Raw genomic sequence first — 21797 nt, forward strand, 5'->3', positions numbered from 1 at the left:
ATAAACATTTTGACATAATTAATGGGTGTAAATAATCATCGCGTAACAATAATCAACTCTTAACTCATTTTATTTTAATTTGTCATCGTTTGCTGCTTGAAATAAACTAATTATATATGTAGATATGTTTTCGTTTTAATAAATGATTTCCTGGCACATATAAATGCACACTCCAACAAACACACACCACACACAGACTGCACAAGAGACGACGTCAGACGGGGATTAGAGGATGTGGGTTATCCCTGAAATATCCCCATCGCCTGTGTACGGCGGACTCTTTGTTTTACGGGGGTAAAAACAGCTGCTTGCACGGGGGAAAAATTGCCATTGGATCATCGACTTTATCTCACACACCAAGTGATGCTGTGACGAGGAGCGGTCGTCGCTCATCCAGACGGCCGAAGTGCGTCGATGTCCCGCTGAGCTCGAGCGTCTTTTCCCGTCAGAGGGCGGCTCGGGGGCGAAGGAGCGCGATGGTGCCCGGCGCGTCGAGCACCAGCACCGGCCCCGGAATGCTCCCCGCCTCGGAGGCGGCCAAGATTTACCAGACCAACTACGTGCGCAACTCCCGCGCCATCGGCGTGCTGTGGGCCATCTTCACCATCCTCTTCGCCATCGTCAACGTGGTGTGCTTCATCCAGCCGTACTGGATCGGCGACGGGGCCGACACCCCGCAGACGGGCTACTTCGGCCTCTTCCACTACTGCATCGGTAGCGGTCTCTCCCGGGAGCTGACGTGCCAGGGCACCTTCTCGGAGTTCTCCAGCATCCCGTCGGGCGCCTTCAAGGCCGCCGCCTTCTTCGTCGCTACGTCCATGGTGCTGGTTCTCGGCTGCATCGGCTGCTTCACGCTCTTTTTCTTCTGCGGCACCGGCACCGTTTACAAGATTTGCGGGTGGATGCAGCTGGCCGCAGGTGCGACAGGTTACGTGCTTCGGTATTTTCATCACTTTCAAAAATCTGGAGCTCTGAGTCCATTCATTTAGGAGAATTTAACAGAAGATAGATTCCTGGTCGAGGATAAAGAATGCATGCGAAAAAAATGTTAATGAGGCTTTTGGCAACCCCTTGTTTTGGTCCCTTTTATTTGATCTTTGATGGAAAAAGATGTCCAAATGGCCCCCCAGCCAAATTGGATTGGAGATCTCTCGCCGTCAATGGCAGTGAAACGTGATCACTTTCTATGGCAGTTGCTGAGTTAAGATAAAAAGTAACAACATAATCTATAAATGTAATGCAAAAATATATACACCGTCATATTTAGCTGTACACTGTTGAAACAAACATTGCAGAAAACAGCAATAGCCCAAAAAGTCAACAAATTATTGCTAAAATAGCTAAATTCATCACATTGTATGACCAAGTTATTTCTGTGAAATGTGTGTGCAATACTATTTTGGAGCTACACGACCGATTTGTAAAAAAATGGATAGCGTTTTCCCCCCCACGAGGTCATAATCAATTGGGCAACCATAACCGTCTGTGGCACAAAAACGTGCTCAATTAAAATGGGTTGATGTACCGGGTTACCAGCCGTAATTTTTGCTTTTTGCTAAAAAAATGTCTTACATACTGTATTTAAATTAACTGACACTGCGAGTTCAGTGAGCAAAGTACTTAAAACAAAATCCAAATTCAAATTGCAGTGGAGTCAACAAGTGTTTGGGGTAGCGAGGCGGTTGGGGGAGATAGCGGATGTAAAGCGCAGACGAATCAGCAGGATTAAAGGAGATCACCTCCTTTCACTAATGAGGATTTTCAGGGCGCAGCAAGTAATCTGCCCAAGCAAACCCTCGCTGCCATCTTGGCAATGAGGAATGCTAAACTTAAGCTAAAATAAGACTTCAAAAAAAAAAGACGACGATGACAGTTGGAAGTTTGCCTGTTACTGATTCAGCGAGGCTGCAAAAGCATCATTCAGGTACGACGTTGGATTTCATGGCTGGCGTCCGTCCACAGGCACGTGTTTGATCCTGGGCTGCTTGATCTACCCGGACGGTTGGGACAGCGACGAGGTGAAACGAATGTGCGGCGAGCGGACGGACAAGTACACGTTGGGCGCCTGCTCCCTACGGTGGGCCTACATCCTGGCCATCATGGGCATCATGGACGCTCTTATTCTCTCCTTCCTTGCCTTCGTGTTGGGCAACCGCCAGGACAGCCTTATGGCCGACGAGCTGCTGGGGAACAGTAAGTCGCTCCATCAAACCTTCCCCTCAAAATAATAAGAAAAAAAATGCTGCCCAGTTTTTAAACCGCCTTTTCTTCCTAGAGAATTCAAACAATACCATCTAACCCGCTTCATGTACTTGGAAAAGGTGAGGAATGTTAGTATATTGTGCTCATTTGATAATCTTGAAGCTAAACATGACACCAGAACTGTGCTGATCTCCCCTTTTAGTTTGTGAGGTCACCCCTAAGAGATGGAAAAGATCTGAAGCTTTGAAGTGGACAAGGAACATGGAACAATCAGTTAGTAAAATAACATTTACCTTGGACTGCTTGCTTCTTTTTGGGGTGGATTTTTTTGCTGACGTCCTCCAACCACAAAACGGGAAGAGCCGGACTTTTTACGGACCAATTTCATGATGTACTTTGCCATTCTGCTTTCGAAGCTACAGTTTAAAGTCAGAGTTGTAGCGATGACATACATGTGCCATTCATTTAGTGTTGTGGAGTGCAAAAGTCCTTCGAAAATGAGAGAGAAAAAATACAAGACAAAAATGCTACAATCCATCTACCTCTACAAATCCTATTTCTTTTGTGGTGGCACATTAGTGCCTTGAGTTAAGCGTTTGATTCATTCCGTTGCCACGCTCGCGATTCAAAACATATACAAAAAAATCGACAAATTCGTTTAACGAGAGGAAATAAATGTTATGAATCGTTTTTGTTCGCATCTTGAGGCCGGGAATAAAGGAAAGAAACACCGCTCTCTAGTGGGCACAACGGGAGATGCAGGCTATTTTTTTTAAACTGTTTTTAACTTCTAGGCATGGATTTTCAGTCGAATTGGTGAAACTAAGCGGCAACAATGTCCACAGAAAACTTTTACCAAGGCAACATTGTTGAAAGAAAAGCAAATAAATTGTTTGAAAATGTTCCAATTTCTTAAGGAATGCAACAGCGAACTGAAGTGTTGAAAAAAACTGTCATTACAGCGATTTAATATAATGAACCATGAAAATAGCCAACCAGTGCAGTGTCTGTGAGCTCCTCCCCCCTGCACAAACACACTCACGCACACGAATAATATTAATAATAAAAAAATAACAGGACAAAGTTGATGAGTCCAGAGAGGGTGGAAATAAAAAATAATGCTACAGTCACGGAGATTCATTCAGCTTTGCCAAGAAGAGCGTTCCTATGTACAACCATGTTTGAAAAATGGAGGTGCAATGGCAGCGAATTGTACAGGCGTAGAAAAAAAAGCTGATATTTACAAACGTGTTCTTGGTGAAAGCCGGTGTAACCACCAATCATACATTTCGATACACTTTCTACAAGTAATGCTTTAGTTAAAAAAAATATATGGAAAAAAAAAAAAAAACGCTTGCATTCTAACTACAGGACCCCTCGAAAAACCGCCAGATACGCAAAGGCAGTCCCGATTATTTTTCAGATGTTAGACGGAGGGGAAAAAGTATTTTTGCCTTCATGGAAAAATGCTGTAACACTCAGGGAGATTTCTCTTTTAGTGCCACTGACGGTGAGAAGATACGGCTCTATAGCTGCACGTGGCTCAGTGAATTTCAATGACCATCACCGATAGGCGTCCGATCCATTTGAAGTGGGGGATGGAAGTGAACCCTGCCAAATGGACTGGACGTCTATCGCCACCAAAGGTCGACAACGAGTTAGAAAACGAAGGACGAGAGGAAGAGGCGGGGTAAAGGCTGGAATGTCCGATGCTAAACAAACAAAGTGCGGCAGGAACAACAGGAACGCGAACGAGACAAACGAGAGTGAACTCCTCGCCCGCCTGTCTTAAGTAGAAAACCAGAAGAGCGCTAAGACCACCACGAGTGGGCGCTGTCTTTTACAGTTTGACCTCATGAGGATGTCAGTCCGTTTTTTTTTCTTTTTTTAAATTCATTGAAATACCCTTTGTACCAACTATCAGCTGTTTTTCCACTGGCCATAAAAAAAATACACTGCCCCGTTGTTTAGGGTGGCAAAATGACAGGAATGTGGGAAGATTTCCATGGGAATTGTCAGGAAAGGAATTCGTTGAAGCTCGCCCGTGTTTTCCGGACTGCAAGTAGCAGGTGCTATTTACAGTCCCAAACGTATGCAAATACTTCAGTTTCGACTCGCGAACGTGTGGTCGATTTATTTCCCATTAAAATTCATAGAAAGCTTCCAATTTGGAATATTTTCCCATGGAAATGCCCTTCCTAAGAAGACCCAGGTGCCCGCGCCCCCTCGCACAGAGTTCAGTGCCACCCTGTGCTCAGGTAACCCGAAGTGTGGAAAGGCGTGGAGGAGGATGAGGAGGAGGAAGGGGCTCGGGGGTTGGACAGCTGAGGGGCCGCGGCCGAGCCTTGCGGAGTCTGTTGCGGGGGCGGAGGCGGGGGCGGCGGCAGTCTTGTCTGCTGGAGGGACGAGGGGTACGTCGACGGGGGCGCCGCAGAGTTTGTGAGCAACGTCGTCTGGAACCCCGCCAAGTTCTGAAAGTGGAGGGGGCCGCCGGCGGGGTTGGGCGGCGGAGGGGGCGGCGGTGGCGGCGGGGTCAGGGACAGGGGCGGCTGCTGCTGAGTGGCGGGCTGGCCCTGCGTCAGCGTCGGGGCGGCTGTCAGCATAATCTGCTGGATGGGGGCGGCTTGCAGGTTGACGTGCAGCAGGGCGGGGCCCGACATTGGGTGCGGGGGTGGTGGGGGCGGGGGAGGAGGCGGGGTGCCCGAGGTTTGGTAGTGCACACTGTGCGGAAGAGTCTGCATTAAGCTCTGAGAGCCCGGGGAGTAGGAGGGGGTCACCGTCGCTTTGAATCCCGGGAAGGAGCTCTGAGATGGGAAGTAGGCCGTGGACGCGGGAGGCGCCGGCGGGGGAGGCGGTGGCGGCGGCGGCGGAGGAGGAGCGCCCTGAGCGCCGTACTGGACGAACGAAGGCGCCGGGGCCTGGCCCGAAGTTTGATTCTGGGATTGGGAGGAAGAGAAGAGCGCCCTGGGACCGCGGTAGGGCGAGCTCTGAGGCTGCGTGTGGAGGAGCACCGGCCCCTGGTAGTGCGCGGGCGACGAGGTCGGCAGCGGGTGGATCTTGGTCGGAGTGACCGGTAACGATTTTGACTTGAGCGCCTGCGGGGCGGCGTTAGCTGCTCGAGGGGGACCGTCGCCTTCTTCCTCTTTCCAGCTCGACGGCGGCGTGGGACCGACGGGAACGGGAGAGTCCGGCTGGGAGGCGACAAGAAAATCTTCAAAAACCAGAGCGTCGGTGATGCTCGTGACCAATCCGGCCGGCCGTGACTTACTGCGTGAGTTGGGGTCTTCTGAGGTCCCGGCGACGTGCAGTCCACAGGTGTTGGCGTCTCCCCGTCCTCTAGCTCGCCATCTTGAAAGACAACATTGGCATTGAGGTGTTTTATAGAAGTAGAGAGTCCAGATTTCGGCGCTTTGGCTTCAATTTCATTACCCGCGTCTTTGTCTTTGCTGAGTAGCAAAGCTCTGTGGTAACTTCGCTCACGAGCCTGCTCGACAGACGTCGAGGACGTCCTGGGAAGAAATCACCGTTTAACTCATTGTCTGCCATTGACGGTGATCCAGAAAGCACCGTCGGGTCTCAAAATGAGCTGTTTTCACATCAACTACGCATTTTTCTAACGCCGGTTAAAGTGATGCACACGTAAATGAACTAATGGCTACTGAAATGAATTAAATAACATTTTATGTCAACAAAACCATACCTCGATCAAAGAAAACAACACGTAGGTTTGTGCAAATGAATATCATGCATGAGTTAATTGCCCAGATTTTTTTTCTACTGTATTGACTAGAAATGCAATTAGTTTAGCGTTTTTGGGGAAATTTGGTGGGTGCGGTTTCTAACCCAGAGATTAGTCACTAGATTACTCCAGAATATATAACCACTAGAATTGTTTCTATTAAAAAACGCTTCAGCTCATTACAAGTCAAGTAGTTTTTAATGGTTTATCTTTTATAAATAAACTCCTTGGCTGCCGTTTAGGGCGCTACGCGACCAACCCAATTTTAACTGCCAGACAGAGTGGACGTCTAAATGGGTAAAGCCAATGACAAGGAATGTGATCTGAAAGCGTACCATTGACCCTCTCCTCCTTCCCTCTCGCCCGCGTTTTCTGACTCCTCCGACATCTGCGGGTCTTTTGGGCCGCAAGGAGGCGGAGGTGGCGGCGGCGGCGGAGGTAAGACGGCCTCGCTGGCGGTCTCCACGGGGAAAATGTCGATGCTCAAAGGGGGCACGCTAGAAACGGGGGAGCCGCACTCCGTCTTTGAGCCGCTACGGCGAGCTTCGCGTTGTCGTTTCCTGTATTCCAGCAGGGAAACCTTGAAGAGAAAAGTGGCATTGAGCGCAGGTGTGGTAGTGCAACGCAATAGGGCGACGCAGTTCCAAGTTCACCTTCTTCTTCTGGGGGGGATTCTGCGAAGACCCGCCCACCTCGTCGCCGTTGAGCAAGCGCGAGAAGCTAGCCGAGGTCGCGTCTTCGGAGGAGCAGGGGTAAAAAAGCGGAGCCTGCCCTTCGCTCAGGTTTGCTTGAGAAGCCGCCGTCGTGACCTCAGATCTGAAAGGAGCTTGCAGGGGCTCCAAGGTGTGTGAGGGGGTCAGGTCCCTTAAGTTGGAGTTGATGGGCGAGAAGCTGAGGCCGGCCGGTGTCGCCAAGCACCTCTCTGGGCTTTTTATCCAGCCGGGGAAGGGCGAGGGAGCAAACGTTTCGGCGGACGAGGAGCCTTCGCCGCCGTCCGCCGCCACGACGTCCGCCCGCTCTTCCGCCAAGTCCGCGCTCTCGACGACGGGAGGCGGCTGCGGACTCCCTGGGATCGAAGTCTTGGCTTCGGGCGGGAGGCCGTCAGAGCTCGGCGTCCGAACGGAGGGAGACGGGATCAACGAAGGGGGGCGATCGGTCTCTGACGAATTTGCTTTCGCGCTAACGTCGGGCGAATTTTCTACGGAAGATTCACTCTGTCGAGCACAAAAGACGGTGTCGGTTTTCTACAAATGGAGTAGAGGGCCAATCCATTTTAAGTGGAAGGCCTGGCGGCAAATGAGGTTAATTGGATGCAAAAAACAAACATCTCCTAAAATGTACCTCTTGGGGAGCACTAAGTGTTTGCGGAGGGGTGCCGGTGAAATGCTCCACTCCGGGTTCTTCTGTTCGAGGCCTCGGCGGCGTGGCCGTCAGCACGGGCGGCAGAGACGTCTCCGATTGGTCGGCCCGGGTGGGCGTAGCGCAAGGGGAGCCGTAGGGTGTGGAGCTCTCGGACAGGCAGGCGTCGAGGGGACTCAAGCGCCGCTTTTTCAAAGGTGTGGGCAACTCTGAAAGAACATTGGGGTGTCAATACATACACGCACATATGGCACTCACTGTTACTATGGAATAAATAGTCTATCACCATATATATTTATTTTTTAATGAAAGAGTTGAGGACCATACCAGGCAGGGAACAGGAGCCATTGGGGAGGGGGCTGTCCGAGTCCCCATTAATAGAGGGGCTTAGAGGACCCTCGCTGGGCATGAAGAGACTGGTTCTTCTGGCTGGACTGGTGGATCCCTCCTCTTCCAGAGCCTGTTTTAACCACCGCTGTAGCAGAGAAGAGAGCGTGAGCAATCCAGAAGGGGTGCATTCTTTTGAAGAGCAACGAGCAACAGTGGAAGCCACCTTCTTGCAGGAGCCGGTGGTCGGAGGCGTTTCGGGCAGCTCCCTGGAGCGCCGTCTCCCCGTGGGAACGCCAGGGGTGGTGGGGCAGCGGCTGGCCAGAAAAGGCGAGGAAAAACGGACGTAATGTTTGGGCGTGCTGTAGACCTGAGGGGAGCAGGCCAGGCCCGGAAGGGCGTTGAGTTGGGTGGCCAGGACTTCGGGGTCGCTGCTGATCCGCAGGGTCCGCTCGGGCACAGGCGGCTCCGGGGTGCGTGCCGCCGGGCCATCTGGCGGCTTCTCGCCAACCCATTCGCTTACAAAGTGCTGTATAGATTAAAAATGTTTAACACCGTCTTCTTCTAAATGATGATTGCACCTTCTGCAATTCACTCAAAACAGACCTTTTTCGTTTTAAAATTCTTGCTGCCAATGCGGTTCCTCTCGTGCGCTGGCGAGTTGCTCTGCGGGGGGCTGGAGTCTGGGGGTTGCGCGGCCACAGTCGCGGCCGCGACTGCGGCGGCGACGACGACGGCGACGGCCTCGGGCTCCGGCGCGCTGGGCGGCTCCCCCTCCGCCGGCTCGCTGGTCAGGGGCTCCGCCGGCTCGGCCGGAGAGCCCGGGGCCAGGTCGGAGCAGGTGCTGATGGTGCGGGCTCGTCGCCGCTGTTGACCAATGTGCGTGCGGTTCCGGGAGAAGCTTTTCCTGTTCCGCGAGCCCTTGATCTTGGCCGGTTTTAACCCTGGCTCCTCTTTTACCTCCAGGAGAGTCGGCTTGAGGGACAGAAAAAAAAGAGGGTATTTCATCCACATGAGCTGAATTTAACCACATTTATCACTAAGGAGCGTCTACTGCTGTCAAACATGATCATTCACAAGTCATGCGTCTTTCATTTCTGCAATAAATATTGCATCTTATTGAGTAGGGAAGCACTCCCTAATCCCATTTGTCCTCGTCTGTCATCAAGCGTCCTACCTGTACAACAGAAGGAGACTCCACTGTCTCTGGAGTGGCGGGCGGCTCCTCCTTGATGTCGCCGCGTCCCCCGATGTCGGGCTTGACGCTGCCGATGCGTTCCAGCGCCTGCTCCCTCCGCTTCTCGCGTTTCTCCATGCGCGCAAAGGCCTGCAGGATGGCCTCCATCTTCCGCTCCTCTCGTGTCTGCGGGGGGGGTTTGGAGTTAGATGACTGATGTAGATGTCACGGGAAGCATCAATAATCAGCGTCGCGGAGGGTTCGTTGGGCTGGTTCAAGAGGGATATTGCAGTGGTGGGACCAGCAGAGTTGGAGAAGCTATCTTAGACATTATAGCTTTGGGGAATCATATAGTGACAATTTATGCAATTTGAAAAGTCCAAAAATACATGCTGGCAGTGGGTGACTAATGATGCAAACTGGTGTGTGTGTGTGTGGGGGGGGGGGGGGGGGGGGGGGGGGGGGGGGGCACCAGGGGGCTTTAAACACAAAGCAACAGGCAATGAGCAAAAGCCAAAAGACAAAAAATGGACAGCAAAAGCATGACATGTGGAGGGGAAGATCTCAGTAGTGGTGACGAGGAAGACAGCTGCATCTAAATCAGACCAAAAATGTCAGACCACACCCAGATACGCACAAGTGCGCCAGGGAGAAGGGCAAGGAATGGCCAATTTATTTTATTTTATTTATTTTGTGGGGGGGTTCAACTTCACTGTGCCGGGCGGCTGCGGGAAAGCTACTACAAAGCTCAAACGGCGCCGTTTGCTTTGGCACACTTACCATCTTCTTCCTCCTCTCCGCAATCTGTTCCTCTGACTCCATCTCTACTTCATTGCTAACAGACGTTTTGCCTTCTAGATCCTCAAATAAGTCAGGATCCTGTAAAAGGGAGCGGGAAAGGCGACGGTATGACGCTTTGTCGTTCAAGTCTGGCTACAGACGAGAGGTAGCACAAGTGAAGGCAGCGGAGGACAGGGAAGATGAGATAGAAGGGGGGACTCGAGGGTGGAGTGGGGGGCTCATCACTTTTGGCGGAATTGGGCACAAAACAACACTGTTCGCCCACTAGCTAGCACTTGCTAGCACCTTTATTGGGATAAGACAGTTCTACCTGGCGTGAAGCATTACTAGCAAAAGGGAAAAAGGTGAGAGTATATTTAAAAAAAAAATGGACAAACAGTGGAAATAACATGCAGAGACTAACAAATATGGCCAAGAGAGGTTCAATGGAGTTGATATTTTTGAAAATGAGTCTTGCCTGGTTGTTTGAGATGGAGAGCCGTAGGGGAGAAAGTTTCCTCTGCTTGCAGTCGCCAATGTTCTTGCTCTTGCCATCGCAGTCGTCGCTCAAGTTCTGGTTTTGCCCAAGGTCCTCGTGACCCGGGTCCTTGTCTTTGCGACTGTTGCGCCGCCGCCCGGGGGCGCCCAGGTTCTCGGTGGGTTCCAGGGTGTGCTTGAGCACGGGGCACTCAGGATTGCCCTTCACGCAGGCGCAGTCCACCCTGTATTTACTGTAAGATAAGTTTACAGACCCAACATTTACTGTCGATGAAGCAAAAGCATGTGATCACAAGTCAACGGATTTCATGTTTTATAACAATTAACTAACTCATTGCCTGCCATTTTTTAGCCATGGAATCCATTTGGACCGACCGCGTGGGGGTCTTGCATCAGGATTGGACGCCTATGCTACGTGGAGAATGGACTCACCAGCTGCCATAGTCGTAATCAAAGGCGATGGTGATCTCCGTGCCTTTGGTGATAGGCCTCAGCGAGTAGATGTACAAGTGCAACATGCCCTCCTCGATGACGTGCCGCACCTGGAGCCCATAAAGAAGAGCGTTATAGCCGAGAGGTAGAGGAGAACCTTTTATATGTGTCCGCAGCCGGGCAAGGTCTCACCTCGGCATTGGGGGTACAAGAGCGACGGACGAAGCGCGCCTCGTTGCCAAAGCTACGGGCGTCCACGCACATCTCCAGGCCGTCGAATTTGGAGTAAAATAACACAAAGGGGTAAGGTCTGAGAAGGAAGTAGAGAAGAGTGAGGCTCGCTCAGGCGCTCGCCGGCGCAGGCCACTTTTTGCGAGGAGTGTCCCGCCCGCAACTGACCTCTTGAAGAAGTAGCCGTTGGCTTCGAACTGTTGGCGAAGCATAAACCTGCCCCTGTACTCGATGATGAGGGAATCTGGGGCCAAGTCTCTCACGACCTTCAGGATCTTTTTGTTCTTATGAACTTGACTCTGCGCAAAAAACACTCAAGGTCAACTACCGTCCAGATGGACCATTAAAAGACGATCTAGCATTTGCCGTACCTCCACTGGGGGCTTGAAAGAAGCCAAGTGCGTGTTGTAAGCCAGGCTCTTGCCGTCGCCTTGCTCTTTAAAGCGCAGCAGGACCTGCACGTCCTCGCTGTACTGATTGCTGCTGGCCTCCTCGTAGCGCTCCATCCACGCCTTGATCTTGTTCTCCCACAGCGCTGGGTGCTCCGTGGGCTCCTGCTCGGGAGCGGCGCCCTGCGTGAGGACAGCCCGTTTATTCGTGGATAGGCGCGGAGAGCGGCGCCTGGTTGCCTTCTGACTATTCTTACCTTTACTCTCGAGGACTTTCTGGAGCCCTCACGGAAGGCCTGCGGAGGGCAATTAAAATATAAACAGAGCAGAAGAGCACACTATTGGGCTTCAGGATAAAGCTTAACAACGTTCTTTCACTTTCATAGGAATTTTAAGGCAGCGGACAGGCCGATTCAAAGTCCCATTGGAAAATAAGACGCCAAAACCACACGATTAAGAACGTTTTGATGAACCAGTTCAACCCAGTTCATCTGTAATGTTTAGTCCATTCTCGCTGTGTCATTGGAGGCCTTCGGGTACCTTCTTAGCTCGTGCGGTAGAGGCCGGAGGGTCCTTTTCGCCGCTCTTCTTGCGCTTCTTATCCACCTGCTTGTTGCCGAGGCGCCCAGTGGTGAGGGTGATGGTTGTGGGCGTGTGCTGGAAGGTGGAGTAGAGCTCCAGGGGGACCTCATCTCCACTCTCCGTTGCGCTCGTGTCCCCGTCTACTTCAATAAGACAGTAGCCAAGATTAGGCTCATTCTTGATGTGCCCAGCAGGTGTCACTGCACAAATATGTTTATATATGTATGTATGTAATATGTTTACACTGTCCTGACAAGATTGTGTTACAACTCCTGACGTGATAGAGGTCCAACTGAACTGGAAGGGTTGGCAGCAATTGTTTGGCTTTGACATGTGATTTTTCACTACAGCAATGGAGTCAAGTGTGGAAAAATGACCACTTTCATGTCCAGACCTTATTAATAACTCTTTGGATGAAACGATATATTTCGAGATGATAAAGTCTGCAGGAATATAATATGATGTATACAGTAATCCCTCGAATATCACGGTTAATTTGGACCAGACATGGCCACGATAATCAAAGAATCGCGAAGTAGGGTCACCCCTATTATAACTACCTTTTTTTTCCTTTAGTGGCTTCCGCTTACGAGTTTCAACGTGGCTTTTCACATGTTTATGAAAAAAATTAATAACAAATAGCAGGAAGAAAAAAAATCGCAAAGAAGTGAATTTGCGATAATCAAGAGAAGACTGTACATGTATTACAATTCGTTCAAATTCACTGAAAGCAATAAAAGGATAATGCAAAATGCACGATTTTGACAAAATTATTGCATTTTAAAGGAAATGCATTCTTCTAAACAAAATGGAAAACCCTTCAAATTTGTCTAAAAATGGGTAACTAACTGACAGTACCTTTCGACATTCCAGCAAAATGTCAAAACATTTCTTTGGCTGTCAGTTAAGAGTAGAAAAAAATTATCCATTCGTTTCAGGAAGGCGTTGCGAAATCATGTCATTGCGCAATTATCTAGAACATTACAATGGCACTTTCAATGGTCAAGCGTAGTCACAAAACTGCTAAAGTGTAATTGTAGGGTTTTTTTCCTCTTACCGGACAAACACTCTCGTTTCCTCGTCTGCAGAAGGATGGCCCTCTCCCGGTCCAGGTGTCTTGGCTGGCAGCGCTCGCACAGGTACGTCTCAGGAATGTTCTGCCTGTCGATGCCCATGCAGTCGATGTGCTGCCAGGCGCTAAACGGAGACCGGCGCGCACGGACTTGAGTCACCGGGGCCGGCCCGAGCGTTTACGAGAGGGCGGCGACGAACCTGCACTTGTCGCAGCAGATCATGTAGCCGTCGTCGTGCGTGAAGCCGCAGATGCAGCGGGTGATGTCGGCCCCGTAGCTGCCATCTTCGGAGGTGCTGAGCGTGGTGCCCGTGGACGCTTCGTCCTGGCCGCCCGGAACAAACAACCCCCCGTCGCCCTGACGCATCAACATGGAGGGGGGAGGCGAGGCAGGCGGCGTGGGCGGGGGCCGTGCCCCATAATTGTGGTCCTGAAAAGGCATGATCAAAATAAGTGAGGCCCGGGGGGTGGGGGGTGGGGGGGATGTTACAGGTCGAACGCATGCGGGCTGAGCTACTCACAGCATAAGGGAGGCCGATGTAACTGTGGGAATGGTGAGAGCTGCTGCTGTAGATCTGGTGCGGGTAGCTGGACTTTTCTACCACCACGGGACTGGCCTCCACCGACTCAGGCCTGCAAGCATGTGTGCAAAACTTGCGTTAGTTAGCTCGCTTGTCTTTGCTCTGCACATTCGCTAGCGTCCAGCACGGACGTACGCGACTGGAAGCACCTGTCTGTGGATGAGGCGAGCCTGCGTGTCGTCACGTAAACACACAATGGTTTGTCAGGTCGGCTCAAGCCAAACCTGTAGATCTGCTTTCCGCGCGAAAAAAAAATCTGCGCGCAAATGCCAAGAGCCTGTTGAGCCGTTCGTAACCGGCCCGACCAAACGTGTTTCGTGGAGGGAACGGTGTGATTGGAGGGAAGTAGCCCTCCATTTAAAGCGGTGTACAGTGTGAAAACACTACTTTTACAACAACAAAAAATAATAATAATCCAAAGTGTTTACTCCAATGAATGCAACTCCTATTTAATTATGAAAACACTCAGTTTTTGTTGGCAACAAAAACTCCAGTCAGATTTTGTAAAACTAGTGACATACATGTTATATATAGTGAACAAACCACACACCATTTCCTTCTCACTCACGCAGACACGTCTTAACGTTTAAGCAATGTATAAGTTATCCAAGAATTTAACCACAAAGAAAGCAAAAAAACAAGACACTTAAACCGCAAATTTCAAGCCAACTTAACACCTCATTTTGGCACTACAGTACCTGCCACAAACTCCCACCTCCAAAGTCGACACGTCCTGCGCGCAGATCTGCCGTCAAAGTGAAAACCGAACAAGTGTGTGCACGAGGTCTGGAGGCGGAACTGTGTTGAAGCGTGTGTGTAACAGTTGTTTGTGTGTCTACACTACTGATTAACTGCCACACTGGCGCACCTAACCGTCACAGGCGTGAAAGACGCTGAAAAAATAAAAGCGAGCAAGCTCAACCTTTCACCTATCAATCATTAACGCCATCAAATAAGACATGAACTGCTGAACTGAAACAATGCAGTGCCAAAGTAGACTTTTAAATCAATAATTTGCATAAATTAAGGAAACGAAACAGACCCTACTGGCAAAAGTCTCAAATTTTGCTTATGTCAAAACAACCTCCAGAGAAAAGGCAATTTCTACAGAATTATGTAGCCTAATTAGGGCTATAATTGTTATTTCAAGGTTTGAATTTCAATGTCTAATCCATTTGAAGCAGGAGAGTGGCATCCAATGAACCTTGGTTCATTCACTGCCAAACGTTCCCACTTCCTCAACAAGCTATGCTAGCAATTAGCAGAAATTAAGTACAGTATTTTCTCACATATAAGCCATATTTGTAACAACAACAAAAAATGATGACTGAATCAAGTGTACGGCCTAGATGTGCACAAGACTTGCTATACTCTTTCACCAGCAAAGGTCGGCAAAGTAACATTTACTATTTGTTAGTTATTTTCTGTTTTGCAGTAAGAAACCATTACTGGATGAATAAATTCCTTATGATATTGACCCTAATTCTAATAATGTGCTTTTAATTCATACAGTATCTCAGAAATACCACGTGTGATGGTTTTTCTTTAGATTTTCCCTTTCAAAAATCATGAATATGGAGGTGAAAATTATGAATCAGGGAGCGGCTTATACGCGAGACATTGTAAAATTCAACGATTTAAAGGCAATTTTAGGGGTGGGGCTTCTATGCGAGTAAATACGGTACTAAAATGCAATTTATTTTGTTATATATATATATATATATATATATATATATATATAATGTGTATTTGGTTATGATTCTGTATCATCTCAGCAAAAAACACACAAGTGGTTATTGGAATCGGGAGCCCAAAAAGGTATCGTGCAACAGTAGTAGTTTTATTGTATTTTAAAGCATGCGCTACACTATCAAGCGTGCAAACATGTCAGACAAGTTGCGCATTGTTAAGCAAGTATATTTATAAATGAGCACAGAAAGCTGGAGGCTTTGGATCATTCATGTCAAGTCGACACATACAGGAGAAAGGGAAAGAAGAGTCGGCTGGCGTAGGAGTGGAAAGGAGCTCGTGTTGAATTGGGGACTGAAATGTTGGATTCATTGAAGGAGAGATGCAATTTCACCAGAGCAAAACACGAGAAAATTGGGCAAACGGAGCCGAGCGGATAGCGGCGATGCCTTCTCTACAAGCCGGTTGCCACGGCAACGTTGCCAACTCCGCCAGCGTGTAACCGTGGACACGGACGCACGCACGGCGCATTAGCTAACAGCTGGCCTTTCCGCCGCATACTTGAAGGGATGTGGAAAGGACACGACGCCATCTTTTCCTGTTTTCCTTTGGCGTCGCCATTTTTATTCCGGGATCTTCTTGACAAAAGAGAAGGGGGGTCCTGTTTGGGCGCGTGACCCCCAGACGCCATTGGAAGTAAACGAGGAGGGGGCTTTGTTGTGAGGACCACCTGTCACTCAGGGTGCTGCCATGGAAACAGGCCTTGCGCAGTGCAGCGGGGAGGTGGTGGTGGTGGTGGTCTCACGGGCAGATACCATGGCAACACAAGCTATCACGGATGAAGGCAAAAGGGGGCGGGGGCTCTCCCCGTTTTAAAGAGAAAGACGCCGTCTTCCTCGCTGCCTTGTGAGCGTATGACGCGTGTTATTCTTTAGTCATGCGAAAGCCTCTCTCTTGGTTTAAAGCCACACCAGTGTCCTTGACGAGCGCGCCGGGGACGGCGGGAGGGGAGACGGGAGCCTTGTTGCCATGACGGCACGCACCTTTCTGCATCGGCGCATCGGGCCGTGATACGCTAAAGACGCGGGCGGCCCGTAAAATGCTGCCCGCTGCCATTTTGACACGGGTGTAGTTAACGGCCGCGGCGGTTAAGTGCAAAGACGACCGATAGCGGTGGGCGCGACTGTCCATTACCGCCAGTTCCTCCCCTATAATTGCTTAGTAGGGTTTCAAAAGAGGCAAATTAAGGGTATTTAATCACGAGAACATGGAAAAGGGAGGTCGTTCACGCCGACAAGTATTGGTGGCTACTTACTCTGAGCCCGCCGCCATGTCCAGGTACGAGGCGTCTGCTGCTGTGTCAACCCCCGCGGGGATGACTATGCTCATGACGTTCTCTGCTGATCACTTCTTGTCCTACTGAGTCCAGAGAATGGCAGTCCAAAACACTGAGGCATTCCAGCCACAGCACTCATTGCAGACATCTAAGTGCATCCACAAGGCCTGGATTGAGGAAAGAAAAAAATTGGCGTCATTCAAAATTTTGGACATTTCCACAAGTATATCTAATGCCGCTGACAGGAATAGACGTCAAATTAAACAGAATTAAAACCGAGGGTTCAATCTCAGGTGGGTTCCGACCTTCCTGCAGGGAGGTTGCACGTTCTCCTCGGGTGAGCGTGGGTTTTCTCCGGGTACTCCGGTTTCCTCCCACATCCCAAAAACATGCATGCTAGCCTAATTGGATGTTAAAATGTTTCTAGTTGTGTGAATTGTCTCTTTGTGCCCTGCGATTGGCTGGCCACAGATTCATGGTGTCCCCCACCTGGCGCCCATAGTTGTCTGGGAAAGGCTCCAGCATCCCCCGCAACCCTCGTGAGGATGAACGGTAGAAAAATAAAAGTGGGACGCCTGACAATGAATCGCTACGTTTTGGTGCCATTGACGACGGGGGACGTCCAATCTCTCGGGGAGGGCCCAATAAACGAATCTATTTTAGAGTGTCTATCATCGTCAATGAAAATAGAAATAATTTATGACGATTCATTATACACCATCCTTTCCTTTCAGCGAGATTTCCAGTGACCCGGCACTAATTGGCGTTATAAATCAGGCATGGAAACGCACAAGGCTCAGGTGAGGCTGCGCTCAAACTGCACTGTTAGCAAGCCCCCACACAGGGGAGCAAGAGAACACCCACAGGCCCGTTAGCCACGAAAGGAGAACACACTTGGACCTTTTTCCTGCCCCCTTGCCACTTGCTGAAAATGTTGGGACTGCTGGTGGGAATTCCACGGCGTGTGCGTCCCGAACGTCCAGACAGGAGCATGTGTGTCAGTGTGGCTAGCCCGGATACAGAGCTCTGTTGATAAGCAGGATTAGCGGGAGGGCGCAGATGCCGGGACCAAATAGGGTGGAGGTCACACCTACGCCTGGAGAGTGAGACGCACTCACTCTCTGTGTACAAACTAAGCCGAGGGCCCGTTCAATCTCCAGCCGTCGACTCGGCGCTGATTAATCTTGCCGTTTGCCGGGGTGTCAGTCTTATCTATCCCTCGACGTCCCCCCCGACCCCCATTTGTGTTGGATGGACGGGGTGAAATGACCCATTGAACCGAACGCTCAAAGAATGGAAGAGGCAGTCTGCCAACAACAACAGGCAGACGTCAGACTTGCGCCTTCCTATGCTTATCAAACAAGGGTAGCATGCTTATGACCGACTCTCCCATCTCGCTTCCTGTCTCGAGAAGGCACATGACGTCTTTGAAAAACAGTCAAAACGGACAAAAGGCATCAGAGTGAGAGAGAGAGAGTGAAAACAAGTACAGCACAGAAGCATTCCTGTCTAAATCTGAGTTTAGGACGCCTTCGTGTGCTCCTCCCACTTCCTTTACAGGAACTGTCCGTCACCCCTTCAGTCAGGCGGCCAAGAAAAAGTGAGGGGGATAACACACCACTTTTCCCTCTGCCCAGTCACCGCACCCAGCCGGATTTCTTTCCCACTTCACGCACTTCCTAAATAAACCAAGGAAAAGGCCCCACGGCAAGGCTGTGCGGCCCTGACCCTGCGCGGACTCTGGGTGGCAACGTTGAGCTCACGCACGACGTGAGCAAGTTTGGGAGTGCGGGGGACACAGTGCGTCATTGTACCGTGAAGAAGAAGAAAAACGGTTCTTTTTTTTTTTTTAAATCCCCGTGAAGGGAAAACCCAGTAGCGGCAGTGGCCCTCTCCGTGTTTTTGAGGGGGTTTTTGCAGCTCGTTCTCTTTTAAGATGATGATGGGTTTTTTTTTAAAGAAATTGGGGGGGAAAGAACAATATCCAACAACCCGGCTCTTGCACCTCACTGCCAAACAGCAAACAGATGTGCCTTGACACCATCCCGGAAGGCAGTTGCAGTGACTCAGCGAGGAGAATCAAACAAAGTATGCCCCGGATGGAATGTTACCACGGTGGCCACGGTGAGACACGTCCAGCTCGCGCTTCAACTCAAGTGCTACACATAAAAACATTTACGCGAGCTGTTATGCTAGTCCTGCACTGAGGTGTGCATAAAAAGGAGACCGCTAGCGAGACTCCTTAAAAGCACTTAGGGGGAGTTTGACAAGGACAGACGAACGTGTCGCAGTGTTTGTGGCCACTACCTAGCAACTGGCACTCCTGCAAGTTAGTGGTGAAGCAAATTAAGAAAACAAAAGAAAGTCTCGGGGACTGCATTAACAAGACGGTCAGGACATTGTGCGCTAGGTTTTTTTTTTATTAATGACCAGTTGAACAAATAATGAAAACTACACTCTCTGTTTAAGCAATGTGTGTCACTCCCTCCTAAATAAACAGGAGAAATGGATGGTCTGGCGTAAGGAGGGCAGCATTGAACATCAATGAAACGCACAAAAAGGCTTCTACCGGTCTCCACGGGTCCTTTTGCTGCAGTCTTTTATGACCCATTGCACGCAGTGATGTTACATCACCAACATCAATACCGGGCCCTGTTCAAAAACCCTACCCAGAGGCACTCAAGTCAGTGGAGGTCAGCTCTCCCGTTAAAAAGAGCGATCTGCTACCGGGACGAAAAAAGGTCACCTGAGCCGAGTCTCCTCCGCCCAGCTGGGAGGTCACGTGAGCGTGAGTTTGTCTTGCTCGGGTCTCTCGGGGTGCGGGTACCACACGAGTGAGATCACTCCGAGCCAGTGGGAGGGGGTCAAACGCGCACGATCCCTACATGGTGAAGTCTGCTTCGAAGACAACATTTTACCCAAAACAGACGTGACAACCGATTTTGCTCATTGAAAACAAACAATGAAAATGGTTTCGAGCGACTGCCATTGACGGCAATAAACATTCATTCCTCCCGGCTGAACTGGATTGGACGTATGCTAGTGACAAACTCCTGGATGTCTATTATCGTCAATGGCGTGGCGAGAATTAAATTGACAGAGAATTATTTTGAGAGAAGGCCGAATGTCATCCAACATCACATGCGTTAGATTGTTGCTTCCTGGATTTTAAGGACATTATTATTTGTAAATCTACACGTTCAGGAATGAACGTATATGCGTGTAGTTGCTTCCCACTGAGTGTGTCGGCGCTGCAGTAGGGCTGCCAGTAGGGGTGTGGAGGCGACAACGTTGCTATTATGTTACCACAACAGACTGGTCGCGGACGCCATTTTCCTGCCGCTTTTTCGTCGTCGTTAAGCCGGCGCAGGCTCGGCGGCCGCGGCTGAACCGCCTCGCCGCGCGACCACGCGACCGCACGACGAACATTCGCTTTCGGCGGCGGCGGCGTCGAACGTCGGCGCCGAGTTCGTCGAAAGCCCAGGCGGCAAGCTAACGGGGCTAGCATTTATGCGGGCCGCTCCGGACGGACGAAAACGGCAAACTGGGAGCACCGAGACGAGGCCAATGCCCCACCCGCTCCACACATGACCGACACGGTTACGTGGAAGAGTGAGACCCACTGATAACCGGAGGGTAATTCCACTTTGTGTTGTCAGTGAAGGTCAAAAAAACGGCAGCGATTATAGCAATACGTAATGGGTGCTAGCTCGCTGGCTAATGCTAAGATAGCAGCGACAATGAAAAGTGGGCTTATGTTTTGTATGCACAGAAACAGGAAGGAGCCAACACGTCACGCCTGCCTCGCTGGACTAACGCTCGCCTTTTTATAACAATTCAGCTGCTCACTAATGCTTACTGCGGAATAAGTACGCTGCCTGTTCATGTATTTATTTCATTAAAAAACTGGATGACATGGGGCGTCCTCCCCTCCCCCATGCTTGCACCAATCGACCGCAATAGACCCCGAAAATCAACTTCAAATGGCCTCTTTTGACCCATCATTGACACTAAAAAGAACAGAAACATTCACTTCCCCTCGGGGAGACTCTTTTCTATTATTAAATTCGTCTCGTCTAAAAAAAAGTCCCAGGAGCGCGAGGTCACTGCGCCATGGAAGGCAGGCATTTAAGCCATTTCGGCAGCTGTTAGCATGCAAACACGGGGGTCCACACGCACACATTTTGTTGACGTGAACGCCGGAGCTCGTCGTTTCAGAGCCGGAAACAAGCTGCGAGCGAGCGGGGTGGAACTCGGGTCGGCTCGTATCACGTTTGACACTGTCGCGCGTGTACACCAACAACCAGCAAGTCCAATTGCTCCGCTAAAATGCACAGTTGGGCGGGGGGCGTCGATGGGTACGGCCACGTAAATATTCGGCCAGGGTTCGCCGTGTCCGACTAATGAGACCGCTGCCATCCGGCCCGAAGAGTCCAAAATGTCCACTTACCCCCACCCCGCAGCTCGGCGTAGTTCTATTATTGATCGTTTTGACAAAGCCTTGACATTTACCGTGATACGCCCCCTCGAATGGACGAGTTCGAGTGGAGATATGTGCATATTGGGTCGACTTAAGCCACCACGGAGTTGTGCACATGCGAACGACAACACTATATAGCTTTTTATGACGTTTCGTGTGCGGCCAGTCAAACGTTGACACTCCGTATCTGTCAAGCTAATTTGGGCTAATAGCATGAGCTAGCTTGTAGCCAGCGCTCTTTCGGACAACTTGATACATTAGTAGCATACGTCACTAAGGTATTTCTCTCGGAATGCTCAGCTAATTGGCATTAAATGAGTAAAAGCGAGGCCAAACAACCGTGGAAGCTCCTTGCCCAGCCGATACAACGCTAGCCAGCTAAAGTAAAGCCAACAATAGCCTTCTAGCTCGGATTTGGAAGAAGCTGACATGAACAACAAACGGCGCCGGACGTACCGTGTTATATCCACGTTGGATGGGGGTCGGTCTGGGGAGCGAGGCAAGACCCTCGCCGCTCTCGTCAAGGCTCCAAACAACCAAAACAAGACTCGTTCGCTGCGGAGCACTAGCAAAAAAAGGTGCTTTTTCGGATTCGGATTGTCGCCTCCTCCGGATAGTCCTCTCCTGTCCAAAAATCCGCGCCGCCTCTGCTGCTGCACAAGGGGGAGGGAGGTCCGACTCGGCGCACAAATCGAGGGGGGGCGACCGCTGAAAACAAACTATTCGCTGGGCAAAGAACGACTTTCCAAATTAGATCCCCCTCAAAAGCAGTCTCTTTTCCCTTTGCAAAAATGGCGGCCCTGCCAGGACTGTGGAGACTCCGCCCCCTCCGCGCGCGCCCCCCCCGATTCCCCCTCCCTCCCAGGCAGGAAGACCGAAGCGCCTCCCGCACGTATGCGGGGTGACACGGTCGGATTCACAGG

General features: G+C 50.4%; 2 protein-coding genes across 6 annotated transcripts; one reads left to right on the plus strand and one right to left on the minus strand.

Moving 5' to 3' along the window:
• Positions 1-193: 193 nt before the first annotated feature.
• Positions 194-3321, plus strand: lhfpl3 (LHFPL tetraspan subfamily member 3). Its single transcript, XM_077593455.1, has 4 exons — positions 194-918; positions 1963-2193; positions 2276-2321; positions 2405-3321. Exons 1-3 carry the CDS (start codon positions 477-479, stop codon positions 2296-2298), a joined length of 696 nt encoding a protein of 231 aa, XP_077449581.1. The 5' UTR covers positions 194-476; the 3' UTR covers positions 2299-2321; positions 2405-3321.
• Positions 3141-21706, minus strand: kmt2e (lysine (K)-specific methyltransferase 2E). 5 transcript variants are annotated; one of them, XM_077593443.1, is made up of 23 exons: positions 21331-21706; positions 16374-16561; positions 13310-13421; positions 12989-13218; positions 12774-12913; positions 11675-11916; positions 11392-11430; positions 11117-11317; positions 10914-11044; positions 10707-10824; positions 10515-10624; positions 10063-10315; positions 9585-9683; positions 8805-8990; positions 8234-8602; positions 7854-8156; positions 7628-7775; positions 7283-7509; positions 6595-7155; positions 6277-6521; positions 5632-5711; positions 5471-5550; positions 3141-5393 (listed from the first exon to the last, which is right to left on the minus strand). In XM_077593443.1, exons 2-23 carry the CDS (start codon positions 16445-16447, stop codon positions 4440-4442), a joined length of 4902 nt encoding a protein of 1633 aa, XP_077449569.1. In that variant the 5' UTR covers positions 16448-16561; positions 21331-21706; the 3' UTR covers positions 3141-4439. The 5 variants fall into 5 exon arrangements, with proteins under 5 accessions (XP_077449569.1, XP_077449572.1, XP_077449570.1 ...); XM_077593446.1 differs by having other exon boundaries at positions 11675-11856; positions 21331-21705; XM_077593444.1 differs by having other exon boundaries at positions 11675-11859; positions 21331-21705.
• Between the last annotated feature and the right edge of the window lie 91 nt (positions 21707-21797).

Source organism: Stigmatopora argus, chromosome 23 (assembly GCF_051989625.1).
Source record: "Stigmatopora argus isolate UIUO_Sarg chromosome 23, RoL_Sarg_1.0, whole genome shotgun sequence".
NCBI lineage: Eukaryota > Metazoa > Chordata > Actinopteri > Syngnathiformes > Syngnathidae > Stigmatopora > Stigmatopora argus.